Source organism: Epinephelus moara, chromosome 17, assembly GCF_006386435.1.
Source record: "Epinephelus moara isolate mb chromosome 17, YSFRI_EMoa_1.0, whole genome shotgun sequence".
Taxonomy (NCBI): domain Eukaryota; kingdom Metazoa; phylum Chordata; class Actinopteri; order Perciformes; family Serranidae; genus Epinephelus; species Epinephelus moara.
In genome coordinates, this window is record NC_065522.1 from 10,086,713 (window position 1) to 10,110,549 (window position 23,837).

The following is a 23,837-nucleotide window of genomic DNA, read 5'->3' on the forward strand; positions in this document are numbered from 1 at the left end:
CAAATTGTTAAGTCAATAAATGCAGCATGGCTGTCATCAGTGAGGAAGAAGCTCTGTAAAACCCCACAGTAATGTTGTTTAACCCACCTCAAGCAGTGTCTTTCCACATACACTATAAAAAAGAGAGTCTACATGCTATATTAAAAAAGTAAGTAATATAAAAATGTATATGTTTTGTTTTAGGAGCACTGATCAATGTTGCCTCCGCCCAAACTCATCAGTACCACTTTGTGAGCACACCACTGAACTGGACTGAAGCTCAGAGCTTTTGCCAACAGTTCTACACTGACCTGGCCACCGCAGAAAACACAGCTGACGTCAGTGCCATTATCAGCACCACATCAAACTACACAGGCAAGTTCTCTTAAACTACACAGGCAAGCTTTCAACACTGGAATCAAATATGTAACATAACATACATAGATAAAATGATAAAATATGATAATGTGAAATGTGAAAGAACAAGAAAGGCCCTCAATGAAAATACAGGAGCCATATACAGTATAATAATTTAAGTGATGTTCAGCAAAATAATTTACATCTTAGGTCTATTTAAGCAGTATTACACAAGAGGGTGTGCTTTACTGTCATTATTGGCACCAAGCGCCCAGGTCCAAATGCATCACTGAAGTGCCAGTAATGAAGGTAAAGCTCGCCTTCAAGTGTGGATGTATGTAATCATTTCCAATTCACAACATGTTTTTTATCATGTTTAAATATTAAGCATTAATCCATATTCGTTGGCATATAGCCCTTAAAAACACATTTTCACTGCAGTCACAAAACTGTCCGACTATCTACTTTTTGTATCATCACCATTTGAAAGCATTTGTTTGTCTCTTCTTTTTTTGTTATTATGAACGCCTCTATGAACAGGCAAGGCTTGGATAGGCCTCAACCATGATTTGGTAAGCAGCTGGAGATGGTCCCTGATTGACAGCAGCTTCTACGGTGAAGGAGAGACAGAATTTAGAAACTGGGATGAGGAGCAGCCGAACAATATTAGAGCACGACAGCAGTGTGTGGAGGTTTATGGGTACTCTGGCACTTGGGGAGTAACTGAGTGCATCCAGCTACGACACTTTGTGTGCTACAACGGTATGTTTTCTTATGGCGTAAGACTGAAGAAAAGCCCAAATAGATCCTCTACATAACATTTCAGAAATATCTCGCCATGTCTGTGTATGTTATGTAGGGATGACGTGAGCGATATGTTATCATACTGAATCCAGATCAAAATGGAGTGTTGGGTTTGTCACAACACTGTTTGTAATTTATCTTCATCCATGTATTTCCAGGTACAGTAAATGGCACATCATCCTTTGTTAAGGTCAACACATATTCCAATTGGACCGAAGCTCAGAGGTTCTGCAGGGAGCATTATGTCGATCTAGCCAGGTACAGTATGAACTAATGAAGACTGGGGTTTTTTTGTATGTTATATTTTACCTCTCCAATTATGACCATATATGCTGCTGTTTCTCCCTAAGTATACAAAATCAGGCAGAAAATGACATCATCAAAAACATGTCAGCTGGCAGCTTTTTGTGGATCGGTCTGCACCGGGAAAAGCTGTGGTCTGATGGGAGCTCCTCTCTGTTTCGACACTGGGCCAACGGACAGCCAGACTTTAGCGCAGGAGAATGTGTAACTACAGCATTCAACGACTCAGGGCGGTGGTCAGATGATAACTGTTTCCTCAGTTTCCCATTCGTCTGTTACGAAACAAGTAAGGCATCTAATTTCTGCTCACATATTGTTTAGAGGTTCATTGTTTAATTAAGGCAGTGTACGATATATACTAAAAATTGTATATCGGAACTTTAAGATCAAATTTACACTGAAGATAGCAGTGTGTAAATGAGAGCAAAGCAGAAGCAAGAATGTTGTGTATTTCTACAGTTCCTCTACATTATGCTTAATGCTGCTCAGAAGCTGCACTACATATTGATCGTCTCACTGGAATAGCATTGCCAGGCAACAGCTTGGGTCCATGTTTAATTCCCGTCAGCTGATGTCATTCCCAAACGATGCAAAACATTCCAACAGTAAATACAAAAGGACCCATTTAGAGTGTTTATGTTTTACATTTGAAAAAGTCTATACAGATATACAGCTTTCTGTCCTATAAGTTGTCCTTTTTTTCTCAGCTCCTCTAAATGCAGAAAGCTTCAGATCAACAGGACAAGATGAGACCAGTATCACTCTGCAGTGGAATAAAGTCAGCAACAATGTCAGCTTTATTCTCCAGTTTAATGGTACACAGATAAACATCACTGCACCAGATGGAGGTGGACCAGTAACTCACACAGTCTCATCTCTCACTGCTGGAACTAAATACACATTCACTCTCTTCTCTGTGTTTGAGAACGTCAGAAGCAGTGGACTAAACATTACTGCCGTCACTGGTAAGATATGTCACTTTATTAGTGTCACTCCTGCTAGCCATCATTTGCTTATCAGTGCACCCGTATAAAACGGGGTGCACTGCCAGGTGTAATATTCAATAAATTAATGTGCTACTTCACAACATAAACTGTATTTACATGTTCATTTAAAACATCTCTTACACACAGCAAGTTTTAATCCATGTGAGGATGCAAAATGGACCATCTTTAACAGCCATACAAAAGATGTGCATTTTTTCTGATGCTCTTTTGTTAATAATTATTGTCACTATAACTTTTCCTTCCCAGCTTCTCCATTTTTTACACAGACAATATCATGGTTAAAAGTATGAAAATGTATCTTTTCTCTCAGCCCCTCCAAATGCAGAAAGCTTCAGATCAACAGGACAACATAAGACCAGTATCACTCTACAGTGGAATAAAGTCAACAACAATGTCAGCTTTATTCTCCAGTTTAATGGTACACAGATAAACATCAGTGCACCAGATGGAGATGGACCAGTAACTCACACAGTCTCATCTCTCACTCCTGGAACTAAATACACATTCACTCTCTTCTCTGTGTTTGAGAACGTCAGAAGCAGTGGACTAAACATCACTGCAGTCACAGGTAAGATATGTCACCACATTTTCATGCACTGTGTCTTCTGATTTGGTCAACATCTGCTTTTCACTGTTTTGGCCCACACAGTAAAAGTATTTCCGATCCAGAATGATTATTTTTAAAACTCCTTTCTGACATAATTCTTCATTTATTGTCGAGTACATCTCTGTTGTCAACGTGTGAATGGACCATCTTTAGCAGCCAGAGGGAGCATTGACACTTTTACCGGCAGTCCTTTGTTAGTAATTATTCTCACTGCTCCTTTTCCTTCTTAGTTCCTCCAAACGGAGAAATCTTCAGAGAAGAACGACGGGATGAGACTACTCTCCTAACATTCCGAATCAGCATTTATTGTAGAGTACATCTCTGTTGTCATAAAAATATATATTTGCAGCGGTCATCAAGTAGATTAGACTTCAACTTGGCTTTCAAATTATATATTTACATATGTGCCTGATTATGTTTTAAAATGTGGGAGCAAACATTAAATAAACTACCATAAACTCACAAAATTTTACTCTTAAAATACAACAATTAAACTCAGATACATTATTACTGATTAAGCGATCCAGCATGAGATAAGAATTAAAAGCTCCACCTTGAACAAACTTTAAGTGTAAATACATTGTGCTAATAATACCTCTCCTGAACGCAGGGCTTTGACTTTAACTTCCTGTGTGCTATTCAAAGTTTTTCTAAAAAAAGTTTCAAGTACGTCTTTTACAACTGGCAATACCCTACCAACATTCTAAGTTGGAGAGAAGGCTGAAAATAATATAGCAAGGCAGTTTTTTGGGGGGCCTCCATTTTATTTGGTGGTTGGCGGTTCACTCTAGATCTTCCCAGATGAGTCTGCTCCTACATATATCTGTCTGGACACCTCTGCAGCTAGTTCCTTGTGGATTCCATTTTAGGGCTTGTTGGGTGACGTTTGTGGCAGGTTTTCTGAGGTTGTGTCCAATCCCACTCCACTTTCTCCTTAAATTTGTGAGTCAGTGGGATCCTGCTTTGTTCTTTTCCACAGGTCTGCAGTGCTTACTTTGTCTATCCGCCAGATGTTAAGCATTCTCTTGAGGCAGGTGTTCATGAGTATTTGCAGCCTGTTAGTTGTGTGTTTTGTTGTTCTCCGTGACGCGGATCCAGACACCAACACCTGCTTCACACTGGAGTTAAAAATGTGTATTTTGGTGTTGATTGATATGTGTTAGCCTTTTTGATCCTGCTCTTCCTGTCGGCCTCTGTCCCTCCAACGATGTCCACAGCAGTGCCAAAGTATGTGAACTCTTCAACTTCCTCTAGGGCGTTGTTGTGTATGATGATGGGGTTTGCTGGTTTTTGAGTGGATCTTCATGACCTGTGTATTTGCTGGATTGGGTGTCAGACCAAGTTTAGAAGCAGCTTGTGGGAGTCTGCTTGTCTTTTCCTGCATTTCTATCTGTGTGTGTAAAGGAGAGCTATGTCGTTCTGAAAGTCATGGTCATCCAACTGCTCCTATATGATGACCCTCGGTAGTTGTTGCATTTTCTTTGGTCAACTTTCTTTGGTACTTTAACAGTCTGACCCTCTGCCCACTCTGTTGGTGTCTTTGCCTCTTTCCAGCATTTCCCAAATAAACTGCAGCGCATGTCTGTTGACAAGTTTGGATCTGCTTTAAGGCCTGATGGTGGAATATTGTCAGGGCCAGCAACCTTGTCTGACTAAAACTGAAACTAAAAGAAAGTAGTCTGGAGAAGTCTGAATAAGTCACTGTGCACCGCTGAACATTTTACTGTTAATTCAGACACTTTGGTGCTGTGAGGAGAAACTCAGCTCTCTTTGCTTGCCCGTCTTACTGTGCTGCTGCTATCAGTGTGCTCTGATCAGTTGATCAGCTGTGTGAACAGTGATCAGGGTGGTCCAAAAATGTGTTATTATTTTAATACCACCTACTTCTTTTTGTCAGATGCCCAAATAAGTACAATCATTGTTGATGAGCAAGTTGAAATTCATGTTGGGATACAAAATTGACCCACTTTAACAGCCAGACATTACCACTTGTTACTTTTGGCAGTCATTTTGGAATAAATTTGGTCACTGTTCTTTTTCTGTCTCAGCTCCTCCGAATGCAGAAAGCTTCAGATCAACAGGACAAGATGAGACCAGTATCACTCTGCAGTGGAATCAAATGAACAACAATGTCAGCTTTATTCTCCAGTTTAATGGTACACAGATAAACATCAGTGCACCAGATGGAGATGGACCAGTAACTCACACAGTCTCATCTCTCACTGCTGGAACTAAATACACATTCACTCTCTTCTCTGTGTTTGAGAAAGTCAGAAGCAGTGGACTAAACATTACTGCAGTCACTGGTAAGATATGTCACCACACCACATAAACAGTGTAATTAGTGCATCTGAGTCCCTGTGTGTGTATCACACACGCTAGCTCTTCACCACCACTCTGCACTTCACTCATACAGTGGTTACCGCAGATAACTCTGTCCTGACCAACAGCATTGTTGTAGAAGCTTTATGCTCTTCCTCTGGTTCTCCGCAGGTTGACATTGTTGACTCCTTTAACACTGTTGCTACTGTTAGCACTGTTAGCTGCGAACAGCCAGGCCGACTCAACCCTTTCCATGTCGTGCATGTTGTTACCGTGTACCGTGTTCAAACAACTTAAGTCAGACTCCGAATCATACAAATTTTCTGAAGGTCGTATACAGCTCCTTTAATACTGGATTTTACTACACAATTAAATCTTACATTCATACATGAAGATCACATTTTAGTGTCCATTAAGCTCTGATAGTATTTTCAATTTTGAGTGCATATCTGTTTTCAAGTGCTGTGTGATCTGTTTAAATTCTGTACAAAATGTGACACTTTGATTCATAAACAGAATTCTTTCCAGTTAATCATCTGTTGCACTTTTCTGTCTCTACTAGTGTGCATTGATTTTTATGTGGGGATGCACAATGGATCATTGTATCACCCAGAGGGTGTGGGTTTACTAAATCATTTACTGCTTGTTTTCTGTCTCAGCTCCTGCAGATCCAGAAAGCTTCAGATTAAAAGCACAAGATGAGACCAGTATCACTCTGCAGTGGAATAAAGTCAACAACGTCAGCTTTATTCTCCAGTTTAATGGTACACAGATAAACATCAGTGCACCAGATGGAGATGGACCAGTAACTCACACAGTCTCATCTCTCACTGCTGGAACTAAATACACATTCACTCTCTTCTCTGTGTTTGAGAACGTCAGAAGCAGTGGACTAAACATTACTGCAGTCACTGGTAAGATATGTCATTACATTTTTATGCACTGTGTCTTCTTATTTGGTCAACATCTGCTTTTCAGTATGCTAGCATAAAACCAAGACGTATACTTTGGGTGTAACAATTTAGCAATTTCACAGCGTACCCTTTACTTGCATGTTTATTTAACACAGCACTGTTTTGGATCACACAGTAAATTCTCTCTAAACCCAGGATGATTACCTTCAAAACCTTTCCAACATTATGATCTTCATTAATTGTTGAGTACTTCTCTGATGTCAAAGTGTAATGGGTACTACTAAAAGATGTGACATCTTGATCCAGAAAAAAAGAAGTCTATGTAATTCATTGAATGTCACTTGTTCTGACTCTGACTGACAGTACTCAATTTTATTAAAAGCAGATGGGGATGCAAAATGGACCATCTTTAACAGCCATAGGGAAAACTGACGGTTGTACTGACAGTCAATTGTCAAAATTTTCCTCCCTTCCCCTTTTCTGTCTCAGCTCCTCTAAATGCAGAAAGCTTCAGATCAACAGGACAAGATGAGACCAGTATCACTCTGCAGTGGAATAAAGTCAACAACAATGTCAGCTTTATTCTCCAGTTTAATGGTACACAGATAAACATCAGTGCACCAGATGGAGGTGGACCAGTAACTCACACAGTCTCATCTCTCACTGCTGGAACTAAATACACATTCACTCTCTTCTCTGTGTTTGAGAACGTCAGAAGCAGTGGACTAAACATTACTGCAGTCACTGGTAAGATACTTGACTGTATTTTTTTGCAGCATAATAACACAGCACTCCTGTTGCATAAGTATATATCTACTATGTATAATATTAACTCACTGACTCTGCATAAAACTTTAAATCCAAGGATCTGTATATGACATTCAGAGCATGAATATAGCACCTACCTATTTGTGCTGTGCAAATATAGTGGAGTAATGGTTTTCTGAACAGAGAATGACATGACGTGCCCTCTGTTTGTGCTGCATTCTGGGTTTCTCTGTTTGTTGTTGTGGTAGATGGTCTGGCAGCACTTGCATATTAGTGCATTTGAGTCCCTGTGTGGTTATCACACACACTAGCTAATCAACATCACGCTGCACTTCACTTCTACAGTGGTTACTCCTGATAACTCTGTCTGACCAACAGCATTGATGTGTAAGCTTCATTCCCATTCTCTGGTTCCCCCAGGTTGACACCACTGGCCCCTGTAACACTGTTGCTATTGTTAGCACTGTTAGCTGCGAGCTGCCAGGCTGGCTCGGTCTGTTCCATGTTATGCATGTTCCTACCGTGTTCAAACAACTTAAATCAGACTCTGAATTATACAAATACTCTGGAGATCGTATACAGCTCCTTTAATACTGGATTTTACTACACAGTTAAATCTTACATCCACACATGAAGACCACATTTTAGTGTCCATTAAGCTCTGATAGTATTTTTAATTTTCAGTTCATATCTGTTCTGAAGTGCTGTGTGATCTGTTTAGGTTCTGCATAAAATGTGACACTATAATTCACAAACATAATTTTTTCTAATACAAATACCTGTTGCACTTTTTGTCTCTACAATAGTGTGCACTAATTTTAATGCGGGTATGCACAATGGATCATTGTATCACCCAAAGGGTTTGAGATGACCAAATCATTCACTGTTTGTTTTCTTTCTCAGCTCCTGCAAATCTAGAAAGGTTCAGATCAACAGGACAAGATGAGACCAGTATCACTCTGCAGTGGAATAAAGTCAACAACAATGTCAGCTTTATTCTCCAGTTTAATGGTACACAGATAAACATCCCTGCACCAGATGGAGATGGACCAGTAACTCACACAGTCTCATCTCTCACTGCTGGAACTAAATACACATTCACTCTCTTCTCTGTGTTTGAGAACGTCAGAAGCAGTGGACTAAACATTACTGCAGTCACTGGTAAGATATGTCATTACATTTTTATGCACTGTGTCTTCTTATTTGGTCAACATCTGCTTTTCAGTATGCTAGCATAAAACCAAGACGTATACTTTGGGTGTAACAATTTAGCAATTTCACAGCGTACCCTTTACTTGCATGTTTATTTAACACAGCACTGTTTTGGATCACACAGTAAATTCTCTCTAAACCCAGGATGATTACCTTCAAAACCTTTCCAACATTATGATCTTCATTAATTGTTGAGTACTTCTCTGATGTCAAAGTGTAATGGGTACTACTAAAAGATGTGACATCTTGATCCAGAAAAAAAGAAGTCTATGTAATTCATTGAATGTCACTTGTTCTGACTCTGACTGACAGTACTCAATTTTATTAAAAGCAGATGGGGATGCAAAATGGACCATCTTTAACAGCCATAGGGAAAACTGACGGTTGTACTGACAGTCAATTGTCAAAATTTTCCTCCCTTCCCCTTTTCTGTCTCAGCTCCTCTAAATGCAGAAAGCTTCAGATCAACAGGACAAGATGAGACCAGTATCACTCTGCAGTGGAATAAAGTCAACAACAATGTCAGCTTTATTCTCCAGTTTAATGGTACACAGATAAACATCAGTGCACCAGATGGAGATGGACCAGTAACTCACACAGTCTCATCTCTCACTGCTGGAACTAAATACACATTCACTCTCTTCTCTGTGTTTGAGAACGTCAGAAGCAGTGGACTAAACATTACTGCAGTCACTGGTAAGATATGTCATTACATTTTTATGCACTGTGTCTTCTTATTTGGTCAACATCTGCTTTTCAGTATGCTAGCATAAAACCAAGACGTATACTTTGGGTGTAACAATTTAGCAATTTCACAGCGTACCCTTTACTTGCATGTTTATTTAACACAGCACTGTTTTGGATCACACAGTAAATTCTCTCTAAACCCAGGATGATTACCTTCAAAACCTTTCCAACATTATGATCTTCATTAATTGTTGAGTACTTCTCTGATGTCAAAGTGTAATGGGTACTACTAAAAGATGTGACATCTTGATCCAGAAAAAAAGAAGTCTATGTAATTCATTGAATGTCACTTGTTCTGACTCTGACTGACAGTACTCAATTTTATTAAAAGCAGATGGGGATGCAAAATGGACCATCTTTAACAGCCATAGGGAAAACTGACGGTTGTACTGACAGTCAATTGTCAAAATTTTCCTCCCTTCCCCTTTTCTGTCTCAGCTCCTCTAAATGCAGAAAGCTTCAGATCAACAGGACAAGATGAGACCAGTATCACTCTGCAGTGGAATAAAGTCAACAACAATGTCAGCTTTATTCTCCAGTTTAATGGTACACAGATAAACATCAGTGCACCAGATGGAGATGGACCAGTAACTCACACAGTCTCATCTCTCACTGCTGGAACTAAATACACATTCACTCTCTTCTCTGTGTTTGAGAACGTCAGAAGCAGTGGACTAAACATTACTGCAGTCACTGGTAAGATATGTCATTACATTTTTATGCACTGTGTCTTCTTATTTGGTCAACATCTGCTTTTCAGTATGCTAGCATAAAACCAAGACGTATACTTTGGGTGTAACAATTTAGCAATTTCACAGCGTACCCTTTACTTGCATGTTTATTTAACACAGCACTGTTTTGGATCACACAGTAAATTCTCTCTAAACCCAGGATGATTACCTTCAAAACCTTTCCAACATTATGATCTTCATTAATTGTTGAGTACTTCTCTGATGTCAAAGTGTAATGGGTACTACTAAAAGATGTGACATCTTGATCCAGAAAAAAAGAAGTCTATGTAATTCATTGAATGTCACTTGTTCTGACTCTGACTGACAGTACTCAATTTTATTAAAAGCAGATGGGGATGCAAAATGGACCATCTTTAACAGCCATAGGGAAAACTGACGGTTGTACTGACAGTCAATTGTCAAAATTTTCCTCCCTTCCCCTTTTCTGTCTCAGCTCCTCTAAATGCAGAAAGCTTCAGATCAACAGGACAAGATGAGACCAGTATCACTCTGCAGTGGAATAAAGTCAACAACAATGTCAGCTTTATTCTCCAGTTTAATGGTACACAGATAAACATCAGTGCACCAGATGGAGATGGACCAGTAACTCACACAGTCTCATCTCTCACTGCTGGAACTAAATACACATTCACTCTCTTCTCTGTGTTTGAGAACGTCAGAAGCAGTGGACTAAACATTACTGCAGTCACTGGTAAGATATGTCATTACATTTTTATGCACTGTGTCTTCTTATTTGGTCAACATCTGCTTTTCAGTATGCTAGCATAAAACCAAGACGTATACTTTGGGTGTAACAATTTAGCAATTTCACAGCGTACCCTTTACTTGCATGTTTATTTAACACAGCACTGTTTTGGATCACACAGTAAATTCTCTCTAAACCCAGGATGATTACCTTCAAAACCTTTCCAACATTATGATCTTCATTAATTGTTGAGTACTTCTCTGATGTCAAAGTGTAATGGGTACTACTAAAAGATGTGACATCTTGATCCAGAAAAAAAGAAGTCTATGTAATTCATTGAATGTCACTTGTTCTGACTCTGACTGACAGTACTCAATTTTATTAAAAGCAGATGGGGATGCAAAATGGACCATCTTTAACAGCCATAGGGAAAACTGACGGTTGTACTGACAGTCAATTGTCAAAATTTTCCTCCCTTCCCCTTTTCTGTCTCAGCTCCTCTAAATGCAGAAAGCTTCAGATCAACAGGACAAGATGAGACCAGTATCACTCTGCAGTGGAATAAAGTCAACAACAATGTCAGCTTTATTCTCCAGTTTAATGGTACACAGATAAACATCAGTGCACCAGATGGAGATGGACCAGTAACTCACACAGTCTCATCTCTCACTGCTGGAACTAAATACACATTCACTCTCTTCTCTGTGTTTGAGAACGTCAGAAGCAGTGGACTAAACATTACTGCAGTCACTGGTAAGATATGTCATTACATTTTTATGCACTGTGTCTTCTTATTTGGTCAACATCTGCTTTTCAGTATGCTAGCATAAAACCAAGACGTATACTTTGGGTGTAACAATTTAGCAATTTCACAGCGTACCCTTTACTTGCATGTTTATTTAACACAGCACTGTTTTGGATCACACAGTAAATTCTCTCTAAACCCAGGATGATTACCTTCAAAACCTTTCCAACATTATGATCTTCATTAATTGTTGAGTACTTCTCTGATGTCAAAGTGTAATGGGTACTACTAAAAGATGTGACATCTTGATCCAGAAAAAAAGAAGTCTATGTAATTCATTGAATGTCACTTGTTCTGACTCTGACTGACAGTACTCAATTTTATTAAAAGCAGATGGGGATGCAAAATGGACCATCTTTAACAGCCATAGGGAAAACTGACGGTTGTACTGACAGTCAATTGTCAAAATTTTCCTCCCTTCCCCTTTTCTGTCTCAGCTCCTCTAAATGCAGAAAGCTTCAGATCAACAGGACAAGATGAGACCAGTATCACTCTGCAGTGGAATAAAGTCAACAACAATGTCAGCTTTATTCTCCAGTTTAATGGTACACAGATAAACATCACTGCACCAGATGGAGGTGGACCAGTAACTCACACAGTCTCATCTCTCACTGCTGGAACTAAATACACATTCACTCTCTTCTCTGTGTTTGAGAACGTCAGAAGCAGTGGACTTAACATTACTGCAGTCACTGGTAAGATACTTGACTGTATTTCTTTGCAGCATAGTAACACAGCACTTCTCTAGCACCAATATATATTTGATATATAACATTAACTCACTGACTCTGCATTAGAACTTTAAATCAAAGATTCTGTATATGACATTCAGAGCATGAAGAAAGCACCTACCTATTTGTGCTGTGCAAATATAGTGGAGTAATGGTTTTCTGAACAGAGAATGACATAGCGTGCCCTCTGTTTGTGCTGCATTCTGGGCTTCTCTGTTTGTTGTTGTGGTAGATGGTCTGGCAGCACTTACATATTAGTGAATTTGAGTCCCTGTGTGGTTATCACCAACACTAGCTAATCAACATCATGCTGCACTTCACCTCTACAGTGGTTACTCCTGATAACGCTGTCTGACCAACAGCATTGATGTGTAAGCTTCATTCCCATTCTCCGGTTCCCCCAGGTTGACACCATTGGCCCCTTTAACACTGTTGCTATTTTTAGCACTGTTAGCTGCGAGCTGCCAGGCTGGCTCGGTCTGTTCCGTGTTGTGCATGTTCCGACCGTGTTCAAACAACTTAAATCAGACTCTGAATCATAAAAATACTCTGAAGATCGTATACAGCTCCTTTAATACTGGATTTTACTACACAGTTAAATCTCACATTCACACATGAAGACCACATTTTAATGTCCATTAAGCTCTGATAGTATTTTTAATTTTCAGTTCATATCTGTTCTGAAGTGCTGTGTGATCTGTTTAGGTTCTGTATAAAATGTGACACTATAATTCACAAACATATTCTTTTTCTAATACAAATACCTGTTGCACTTTTCTCTCTATACTAGTGTGCACTGATTTTAATGCAGGGATGCACAATGGATCATTGTATCACCCAAAGGGTTTGAGATGACCAAATCATTCACTGCTTGTTTTCTTTCTCAGCTCCTGCAAATCTAGGAAGCTTCAGATCAATAGGACAAGATGAGACCAGCATCACTCTGCAGTGGAATAAAGTCAACAACAATGTCAGCTTTATTCTCCAGTTTAATGGTACACAGATAAACATCAGTGCACCAGATGGAGGTGGACCAGTAACTCACACAGTCTCATCTCTCACTGCTGGAACTAAATACACATTCACTCTCTTCTCTGTGTTTGAGAACGTCAGAAGCAGTGGACTAAACATTACTGCAGTCACTGGTAAGATATGTCACTACAATAATTTCACTCCTGCTAGCCATCATTTGCTTATCATTGCGCCAGTGTTACACCAGTTCTTTTATGTTGGGTGTAGAAATTATTAAATGAATTTGCTACTTCATAACGTATGCTATATCTGTATGTCCATTTAAAACAGTCTCTTACACTAGGTAAGTTTTATTCCATGTTGGGATGCAAAATGGACCACCTGAGACGAGAGGGATTTTTGTAATTTTCCTTACAGTCAAATAGTCTCACTGCTCCTTTTCCTTCTCAGCTTCTCACTGTTTTTTACAGACAATATTATGTTTCAAAGTATAAAAACTCTTCTTCTCTGTCTCAGCCCCTACAAATGCAGAAAGCTTCAGATCAACAGGACAAGATGAGACCAGTATCACTCTGCAGTGGAATAAAGTCAACAACAATGTCAGCTTTATTCTCCAGTTTAATGGTACACAGATAAACATCAGTGCACCAGATGGAGGTGGACCAGTAACTCACACAGTCTCATCTCTCACTGCTGGAACTAAATACACATTCACTCTCTTCTCTGTGTTTGAGAACATCAGAAGCAGTGGACTAAACATTACTGCAGTCACTGGTAAGATCCTGAACTTCATTACTTTACTGTATAGCAACTCAGCACTACTGTAAAATAAGAGTATATTTGACGGTTATAATATTTGTACCCTGAATCTGAATCAAAATTTGACTTAATAATCTATACTCCAACTCAATAGCCAGAAAAAAATTTGGCATTGAACGTTTCTGCAAACCATGGATACATTACATTTAAATGTTATTATGTAGTGGATATATTAAAACTTTATATTGCAACAAAGCTGTAGTCAACATGTGGTTAGGTTTAGGCACAGAAACTATAGAAAAGGATCATATTTTGTCTTAAAATATCTGCTTTTGGTGGCACAATCCCAGCTTGAATGACAGTAAAATCTTGGACAAAGTATCTGCTTTTTGTTGCACTATCCTGTCAAGACACATAGTGACAAGTGGACAAAGACACTGGAAATGCAGCAACGATTTACAAAAAAACATTCTTTTTTTTCCTTTTTTGCTTGGTCTCAAACAGTGGACTGCAGCTTGGCAGGTGTCTCACCTATTTGACATGACATCAATCATCCCCTCTTCCTCCAAATGACAAAATCAGCACATATGTTACATTACTTAGATACATTGATATGATGTCTGCTGTATGAAATGTGCAAATAGATATGTGGTTGTAGTTTGCAAAAACATACTACACCAACATTTTCTACTGGCGACTAAGCTGTTACTTTCCTACACAGATCAAATTTGAGATTCCTCTAAGTTCCAATAATAATTTTATTTCTGAGTACATATCTGGTCTCTGTTTAAAATGTGATTTTTGGATTCTCAAACAGAATGTTTTCTCATACAAACACTTGTTGCACTTTTTCTGTCTCTCCCAGTGAGCACTGATTTTCATGTGGGGATGCAAGATGGACAATCTTTAACATGTCATTGACATTTTACCGACAATCAATTGTCAGTACATTTTCTTTTTGCTCCCTTTCTGTCTCAGCTCCTCTAAATGCAGAAAGCTTCAGATCAACAGGACAAGATGAGACCAGTATCACTCTGCAGTGGAATAAAGTCAACAACAATGTCAGCTTTATTCTCCAGTTTAATGGTACACAGATAAACATCAGTGCACCAGATGGAGATGGACCAGTAACTCACACAGTCTCATCTCTCACTGCTGGAACTAAATACACATTCACTCTCTTCTCTGTGTTTGAGAACGTCAGAAGCAGTGGACTAAACATTACTGCAGTCACTGGTAAGATATGTCACCACATTCTTCTGCCTTGTGTTCTTTGATTTAGTCACCATCTGCTTTTCAATATCCCAGCATAAAACCAAGACGTATGAATTGGGTGTAACGAATTAGTGATTTCACAATGTGCTCTTTACTTGCATGTTTATTTTACACAGCACTGTTTTGGACCACATGTTTAAATCACTTTAAACTCAGGATGATTATCATCAAAACTTTTCCAACATTATGATCGTTCATTCATTGTTGAATACTTCTCCGTTGTCAAAGTGTAATGACTGCTCCTAAAATGTGACATCTTGACCTAGTAAAATAAACAAAAAAATCCTAGTAATTTAAAGAATATGACTTGTTCTGTCTCTGACTGACAGTACTCAGTTTCATTAACAGTCGATGGGGATGCAAAATGGACCATCTTTAACAGGCAAAGGGAAAACTTACACATTTACTGGCAGTCAATTGTTCTTTAATGTTCTCACGGCCCCTTTTCTGTCTCAGCTCCTCTAAATGCAGAAAGCTTCAGATCAACAGGACAAGATGAGACCAGTATCACTCTGCAGTGGAATAAAGTCAGCAACAATGTCAGCTTTATTCTCCAGTTTAATGATACACAGATAAACATCAATGCACCAGATGGAGATGGACCAGTAACTCACACAGTCTCATCTCTCACTGCTGGAACTAAATACACATTCACTCTCTTCTCTGTGTTTGACAATGTCAGAAGCAGTGGCGTAAACATTACTGCAGTCACTGGTAAGATACTTGACTGTATTTTTTTGCAGCATAATAACACAGCACTCCTGTTGCATCAATATATATCTACTGTGTATAATATTAACTCACTGACTCTGCATAAACCTTTTAATCCAAGGATCTGTATATGACATTCAGAGCATGAATATAGCACCTACCTATTTGTGCTGTGCAAATATAGTGGAGTAATGGTTTTCTGAACAGTGAATGACATGACGTGCCCTCTGTTTGTGCTGCATTCTGGGCTTCTCTGTTTGTTGTTGTGGTAGATGGTCTGGCAGCACTTGCATATTAGTGCATTTGAGTCCCTGTGTGTGTATCACACATGCAAGCTAATTAACACCACGCTCTGCAATTCACTCATACAGTGGTTACCGCAGATAACTCTTTCCTGACCCACAGCATTGTTGCATAAGCTTTATGCTCTTCCTCTGGTTCTCCGCAGGTTGACATTGTTGGCTCCTTTAACACTGTTGCTACTGTAAGCACTGTTAGCTGCGAGCTGCCAGGCCGACTTAGTCCTTTCCACGTTGTGCATGTTCTTACCGTGTACCGTGTTCAAACAACTTAAGTCAGACTCTGAGTCATACAAATGCTCTGGAGGTCATATACAGCTCCTTTAATACTGGATTTTACTACACAATTAAATCTTACGTTCACACATGAAGATCACATTTTAGTGTCCATTAAGCTCTGATAGTATTTTCAATTTTCAGTTCATATCTGTTCTCAAGTGCTGTGTGATCTGTTCTGTGATCTGAAGTTCTGCATAAAATGTGACACTTTGATTCATAAACAGAATTCTTTCCAGTTAATCATCTGTTGCACTTTTCTCTCTCTACTAGTGTGCAGTGGTTTTTATGTGGGGATGCACAATGGATCATTGTATCACCCAGAGGGTGTGGGTTTACTAAATCATTTACTGCTTGTTTTCTGTCTCAGCTCCTCTAAATGCAGAAAGCTTCAGATTAACAGGACAAGATGAGACCAGTATCACTCTGCAGTGGAATAAAGTCAGCAACAATGTCAGCTTTATTCTCCAGTTTAATGGTACACAGATAAACATCAGTGCACCAGATGGAGGTGGACCAGTAACTCACACAGTCTCATCTCTCACTGCTGGAACTAAATACACATTCACTCTCTTCTCTGTGTTTGAGAACATCAGAAGCAGTGGACTAAACATTACTGCAGTCACTGGTAAGATATGTCACTACATTTTTATGCACTGTGTCTTCTGCTTTAGTCGTCATCTGCTTTTCAGTACACCAGCATAAAACCATGACATATAAGTTGGGTGTAACGAATTGGAGATTTCACAGCGTACTCTTTACTTGCATGTTTATTTAACACAGCACTGTTTTGGACCACATGTTAAAATCAGTTTTAACCCAGAATAACTGTCATCAAAACTTTTCCAACATTATGATGCGCCATTAATTGTTGAGTACTTCTCTGCTGTCAAAGTGTAATGGGTACTACTAAAAGATGTGACATCTTGAACGAGAGGGTCGTCTCGATGCAACTGCGGGTAGCAAAGAGAAGGTCTCTGACTGTTGTTTGTGCTTATGCACCGAACAGCAGTGTGGAGTACCAGGCCTAATTGGAGTCTCTTGGCGGTGTCCTGCAAGGGGTGCCGGCTGGGGACTCCATAGTTCTCCTGGGGGACCGAGAAACCTGGAGGGGGATGATTGGGAGGAACGGCCTGCCTGATCTGACCCCGAGTGGTGTTTTGTTATTGGACTTCTGTGCGAGTCATGGACTGGCCATAACGAACACCATGTTCGAGCACAGGGATGTTCATAAGTGTACCTGGTACCAGAGCATCCTCAGCCAAAGATCAATGATTGACCTTGTGGTTGTATCATCAGATCTGCGGCCATGTGTCTTGGACACTCTGGTGACGAGAGGAGCAGAGCTGTCAACTGATCACCACCTGGTGGTAAGTTGGATCAGATGGTGGGGGAGGCTGCCAGACAGACCTGGTAAACCCAAACGTGTAGTGAGTGTGAACTGGGAACGTCTGGCTGAGGCCACCTCCGGGAGAATTTCTCGTGCATCCCGGGGGAGGTTGGGGACATGGAGTCTGAGTGGTCGATGTTCAAAGCCTTCATTGTGGAGGCAGCTGCTAGGAGCTGTGGTCAGAAGGTGCTTGTCATGACGGCAACCGAAGAACCCGCTGGTGGACACCCCGGGTGTGGGAGGAGTTTGGGGAGGGTATGGAGAAAGGCTTTCGGTGGGCCTCAAGGAAGTTCTGGCAGACCTTTCGTCGACTCAGGAGGGGAGAGCAGGGCTTGTCTCAGGCTGTGCTCAGCAGAGAGGGAGAACTGCTGACCCGAACTGGGGACATCGTCAGGCGGTGGAAGGAGCACTTTGAGGACCTCCTGAACCTGGCCATCATGTCCACCGTGAATGAGGCAGAGCCTGATGACTCGGGAGAACTCTCACCCATATCCCTGGCAGAGGTTGCTGAGGTAGTTAAAAAGCTCCCCAGTGGCAAGGCCCCGGCTGTGGATGAGATTCGCCCTGAGATGCTGAAGGCTCTGGACACTGTTGGGCTGTCTTGGCTGACACGCCTTTTCAGTGTCTCATGGAGGTTGGGTACGGTGCCTGCAGAGAGGCAGACCGGGGTGGTGGTCCCCATCTTCAAAAAAGGGGACCAGTGGGCATGCTCCAACTATCGGGGTATCACACTACTCAGCCTCCTGGATAAAGTTTACTCCAGGGTGCTGGAAAGGAGGCTCCAACCGATTGTCGAATCTCAGATTCCGGAGGAGCAATGCGGATTTCGTCCTGGCCGTGGAACAGTGGACCAGCTCTTTACCCTTGCGAGGTTACTGGAGGGGTCGTGTGCATTTTCCCATCCAGTCCCTCAGGGGGGTCTTGTGGGAGGTACTGCAGGAGTACGGGTGCCAGGCTCAGTGCTACGAGCCATCCGGTCCCTGTATGACCAAAGTGAGAGCTGTATCCGCATACTTGGTGTAAAGTCTAACAGGTTCTCGGTGGGTGTTGGCCTCCGCCAAGGTTGTCCTTTGTCACCAATCCTGTTTGTGATTTTCATGGATAGAATCTCGAGGCACAGCCGGGGGGAGGAAGGGGTCCAATTTGGGGACCTCAGAATTGTATCTCTGCTTTTTGCAGATGATGTGATTCTGTTTGCTCCATCACACCATGACCTCCAGCATGCACTGGGGCATTTTGCAGCTGAGTGTGAAGCAGTTGGGATGAGAGTCTTCTCCATTTTATTACAGACAATATTATGTTTCAAAGTATAAAAACTCCTCTTTCCTGTCTCAGCCCCTTCAAATCCAGAGAGCTTCAGATCAACAGGACAAGATGAGACCAGTATCACTCTGCAGTGGAATAAAGTCAACAACAATGTCAGCTTTATTCTCCAGTTTAATGGTACACAGATAAACATCCCTGCACCAGATGGAGATGGACCAGTAACTCACACAGTCTCATCTCTCACTGCTGGAACTAAATACACATTCACTCTCTTCTCTGTGTTTGAGAACATCAGAAGCAGTGGACTAAACATCACTGTAGTCACTGGTAAGATATGTCACTTCATTCATTTGTTTTTAACCAGGCATAACACTGCTGGTCTCTTTTATACCTGACAATATTGTATATAACGAAAAATACATTTGATTGCCTTTTGTATTTCACAAATAGTTTTAAGGCTATCTATTGGTAAACATGATTTTTTGCCACTATTTAGCAAGTGCAACGTAGCATCAGTAAAATCATTTTGCAGCAGTAGTAGTTTAAACTAAAAAAGAAAGAAAAGTACGTGAAAGGTTATTTGTTTATACCTTTTAAATTGAGAATCAACTGGGCTGGTAATAGTACTTACCACCAGCCATCGAAGCAATCTCCTTGATACATTCGAAAATCTTAACCTGACCTACTTGATGTAATTAACAGCTGTTTTAATATCCAACCTAAGTTTCAGTTACATTATAGAGGAATTTACATGTCACATGTTCAAGTTAACAAATCATCAGATCATCTTCATATTTTTCTTTCCATGTTAACAACACATCTGGCCAAACTTCTTGACTCTGCATCCTGCAACAAAAGGGCCTCGTAAGTAAATGCATTTGTCACGTTCATTACATGGTCCTGGGCCGTGAGTGCCCAATCAATAATAGTATTTTGATCAGCTTGATTTTAATTGACATCGTAATCACATCTATATTATTTTTTATGTTATCTGTCTTGTATTTGTCATTAGTCATGATGTGTTTGGATCCAGTGCTGCTAAAACAGGAACTAGGCTGCTATTCCTTACATTTATATGAAACCACAGAATTAACCCCCACTTTACACTTTTATGAATCCATAAAATCTAAACATCATTTTAGATTTTTAAAGTAATACTGAATACAGGAAGTACATATCAGATATTTTGGTGAAGCTACAAACATTTAAAGTGTTTCATACATTTTTGTAAGCATTCATTTGTGTTAAGGTGCAGTGTGTAGGATTTAGGGGGATATATTGGCAGAAATGGAATATCATATAATGTTTTTTTTTAGTTTATAATCACCTGAAAATAAGAATCTTTGTGTTTTTATTACCTTTGAAAGAGTCTTTTGTATCTACATCAGGAGCAGGTTCTTGTCCACGGAGATCGCCATGTTACGCTGCCATGTCTCTACAGTAGCCCAGAACGCACAAAACAAACACTGACTCTAGATAGGGCTGTTTGCGTTTTTGTGCCAGCTACCAAAGTTGGCAGACGATCAGCGTCGGGAAAATACAGATTTTTTTAACCTGAAACTGCCTAGTTTAGCATTTTTTACTGGTTTGAATCAGCTGGAGACCTCTGTGGATGATTCGGCTCCATGGGAAAAGTGTCAGCTGATCACAATCTGCAGTCCTCACCACTTATGACACTAAATCCTATTAATCCTACACACTGCTTCTTTAAAGCAATAAATATAGCATTATATATATTTTGTATATTTGTATTTATATAAATTATACTAAGTAAAAGTACAAGCTGATGTAAGCATAGTATTTAAGGTTATTACATATTTTACCACATTTTCAAAAACATTTACTGAATACTTTGCTTTACTATGAGAATACATTATCTGTTTATATTATGTGTATTATTTTGTGTAACATAATGTGTATTTATTTCAACAGATTATGTTGTTGGACTGGACATTAGATTACAGTCGGTTATTGAGCTTTCAAAATCGGACATAGAGAATAAATTGACAGAGGTGAGATTAACTGCTGTTTCAGTTAACTTTATTCTGTGTGTCACGAGTTTGTATTCAATTGTTTCAAATTATTTACAGGTTGTTGGTTTTTTTTCTGTGTTGACATTTTTTTTTTCTGTCGTGTGTTTTTTATCCAGCTCCTGAAACAATACGGACTGCTGCCACAGGTGTTGTCCCTGAGGGTTCAATCTGTTAAGAGGAAAGAGACCAAGAATCCAATTTGATATATTACAGTGAGGAAAAGAAAGAGGAGGAATCACACCTCCTTATCTAAGAAAGTTTTTCTACCCTTTACAGCTATCATTATGCCATAATGGTACAACTGGGAAGCCAAACAGAAGGAATTAAATTTTGGAGTGACTACAAATTTATCTCTTTGGCCCACAGTTGCTGACAGAGGACTTGCAGCCCAAATGTTAGATTTTTTTTGGTTAAAAAAAAAAAAGGGCTAAATCTCACATTTAAAATACGGCAGAAGGGGGTTAAGCCAGGTGGAATCGACTACATGTTCAAACTTTTCAGATGGTGTGCATTCTTCCCAACAATGGACATTAAAAAAAGACTGGAATCCTGGATAAAGAAAAGACTTACAACTTATTCCTCATTTACACACAAAAGTGTACTACAGTAAGTTTTCAGACTCACCGGGGCAAACATGGCCTTGTGCAGAATGACTTTTTAGATACCTCCAAGTAAAACATAATTTCAACTTGAAGTGTATCATCTACACAACATCATGGCACACTGTTTTAGTAGTTACTATGCAAAACAATTCTAAGTAAGTAAGTAAAATTTATTTGTATAGCACTTTTCACAGAGAGGACTCACAAAGTGCTTCACAGGGTTAAAATACAGACAAGAATACATACATACAAACATACAGGTCACATACAGAGACACAAAAATGAAACAGTTGTTGCAAAACTAAATCACTTAAGACAAGTTAAAGAATGCCTGCCTATACAGATAGGTTTTAAGATGCTTCTTAAAGATATCAACCGATGCTGCGGCTCTCAAGATCTGTGGGAGGGCGTTCCACAGTCTGGGTGCAATGGACTCAAAGGCCCGGTCACCTCTAGTTCTAAGCCTAGTGCGAGGAACTGCCAACAGGCCGTGATCGGCAGACCTAAGTGTCCTACTTGGAACATATACATGCAGCAGGTCAGACAGATACTCAGGTGCCTGATCATGAAGGGCTTTGAATGTTAAAACAAGGATTTTGAACTGGATCCTAAAGCTGACAGGAAGCCAGTGTAGGGAGGCCAGGACAGGAGTAATGTGGCAGTTTTTGGGTGATTTGGTTAACAGCCTGGCAGCGGCATTCTGCACCAGTTGGAGGCGATCTACATGAGTTTTACTGAGACACATGAAAAGAGAGTTGCAGTAATCCAGACGTGATGACACAAAGGCGTGAATGATCATTTCTAGTTCAGCATGTGATACAACAGATCTCAGTTTTGCAATGTTTTTAAGGTGGAAAAAGCATGTATGGGTCAACATGTGAATGTGTTTATCAAAGTGCATGGCCTGGTCAAAAATAACTCAGAGATTTCTCAGGTTAGAGCGGATATTTGAATTCTGGGGACCCAATACAGCTCGCCACCCTAGAAGCAGTACAGTCAGGAGCGACAATTCTACATACTTTTACAATTTTATACTGTTGCAAAATGATGCAATGCATGCAATTTAACTGACTCATGGTTGGCAGTCAAGTAGAGGTCACTTGATCCTGTATTTTTTTTTTTTTTTATGTGAGGTTTTGAAAGAACTTTATACAACTTCACTTCCTGCACTTTGTGTCACTGTTAGAGTAACACGGATCTTTACCAAAACAAATCTATTGTACTCACCATCTTTTCTGTAATAGTCCCTACAGCTGTGTTATTTTGTCTGTAAAGTTTTTATTGTTACAGTATTGTGATAATATGTATAAATATACAACCCCAATTCCAAAAAAGCTGGGACGATGTGTAAAACATAAATAAAATCCAAATGCAATAATTTCCAAATCTGTTTTAACTTATATTCAATTGAATTCAGTACAAATACAAGACATTTATTGTTAAAACTGATAAAACTATTGTTTTTTGTGACAAATACACTCAGTCTGAGTTTAATGCTTGCAACACGTTACAGAAAATTGGGGCAGGAGCGACAAAAGCCTGGGAAAGTTTGAGAATGCTCAAAAACACCTGTGACACTCTACAAGTAAACAAGTCAATTGGCACAAAGACATAGTATCATCAATAGGAATGAAAGGGGCATCCTCAAAAGGCTTACTTGTTGATGGGGTTCATGGGTGGCTGTGGTTCAGGAGGTAGAGCAGGTCATCCACTAATCGGAAGATCATTGGTTTGAACCCCAGCTCCTCCAGTTCGCATGTCAAAGTATCCTTTGGGCAAGATATTGAACTCCAAAGTGCTCCCGATGGCTGTTCCATTGATGGGTGAGTGCGTGTGAATGGTTACTGAGTAGCAGGTGGCACCATGTATGGTAGCCTTGGCCAGCAGTGTGTGAATGTGACTTGTAGTGTGTGTGTGAATGTGACTTGTAGTGTGTGTGTGAATGTGATTTGTAGTGTAAAAAGTGTTTTGAGTGGTCAGAAGACTGGAAAATGGATGTTATTACATGGGCTCAGAACTACTTTGGAAAATTATTGTCAGTAAACACGGTTCATCGCTGCATCTACAAATGCAAGTTAAGACTCTGCCATTCAGAGTAAAAGCCAAATATCAACAACATCCAGAGATGCCGCAGACTTCTCTGGACCCAAGCTCATCTGAGATGGACATGCCCCATGTCCCAACTTTTTTGGAACATTTAGCAGGCATCAAGTTCAGAATGAAAGAATAATAAAGTTAATCAGTTTGACCATTAAATGTCT

The 23,837-nt window shown here is 39.9% G+C and overlaps 1 protein-coding gene across 1 annotated transcript in view; it reads left to right on the forward strand.

Annotated features, from left to right (window-relative positions):
- Positions 1–896: 896 nt before the first annotated feature.
- LOC126404675 (tenascin-like) overlaps positions 897–23,837 on the forward strand; it is a 32,536-nt gene continuing 9,595 nt past the window's right edge. The window contains exons 1-11 of the mRNA XM_050068051.1: positions 897–1,098; positions 1,299–1,398; positions 1,491–1,729; positions 10,953–11,210; positions 11,700–11,957; positions 12,881–13,138; positions 13,482–13,739; positions 14,703–14,960; positions 15,456–15,713; positions 16,656–16,913; positions 19,011–19,268. Of these exons, the coding sequence (XP_049924008.1) occupies positions 1,528–1,729; positions 10,953–11,210; positions 11,700–11,957; positions 12,881–13,138; positions 13,482–13,739; positions 14,703–14,960; positions 15,456–15,713; positions 16,656–16,913; positions 19,011–19,268 (2,266 nt within the window). The 5' untranslated portion in view covers positions 897–1,098; positions 1,299–1,398; positions 1,491–1,527. The remainder of the gene's footprint in view (positions 1,099–1,298; positions 1,399–1,490; positions 1,730–10,952; positions 11,211–11,699; positions 11,958–12,880; positions 13,139–13,481; positions 13,740–14,702; positions 14,961–15,455; positions 15,714–16,655; positions 16,914–19,010; positions 19,269–23,837) is intronic.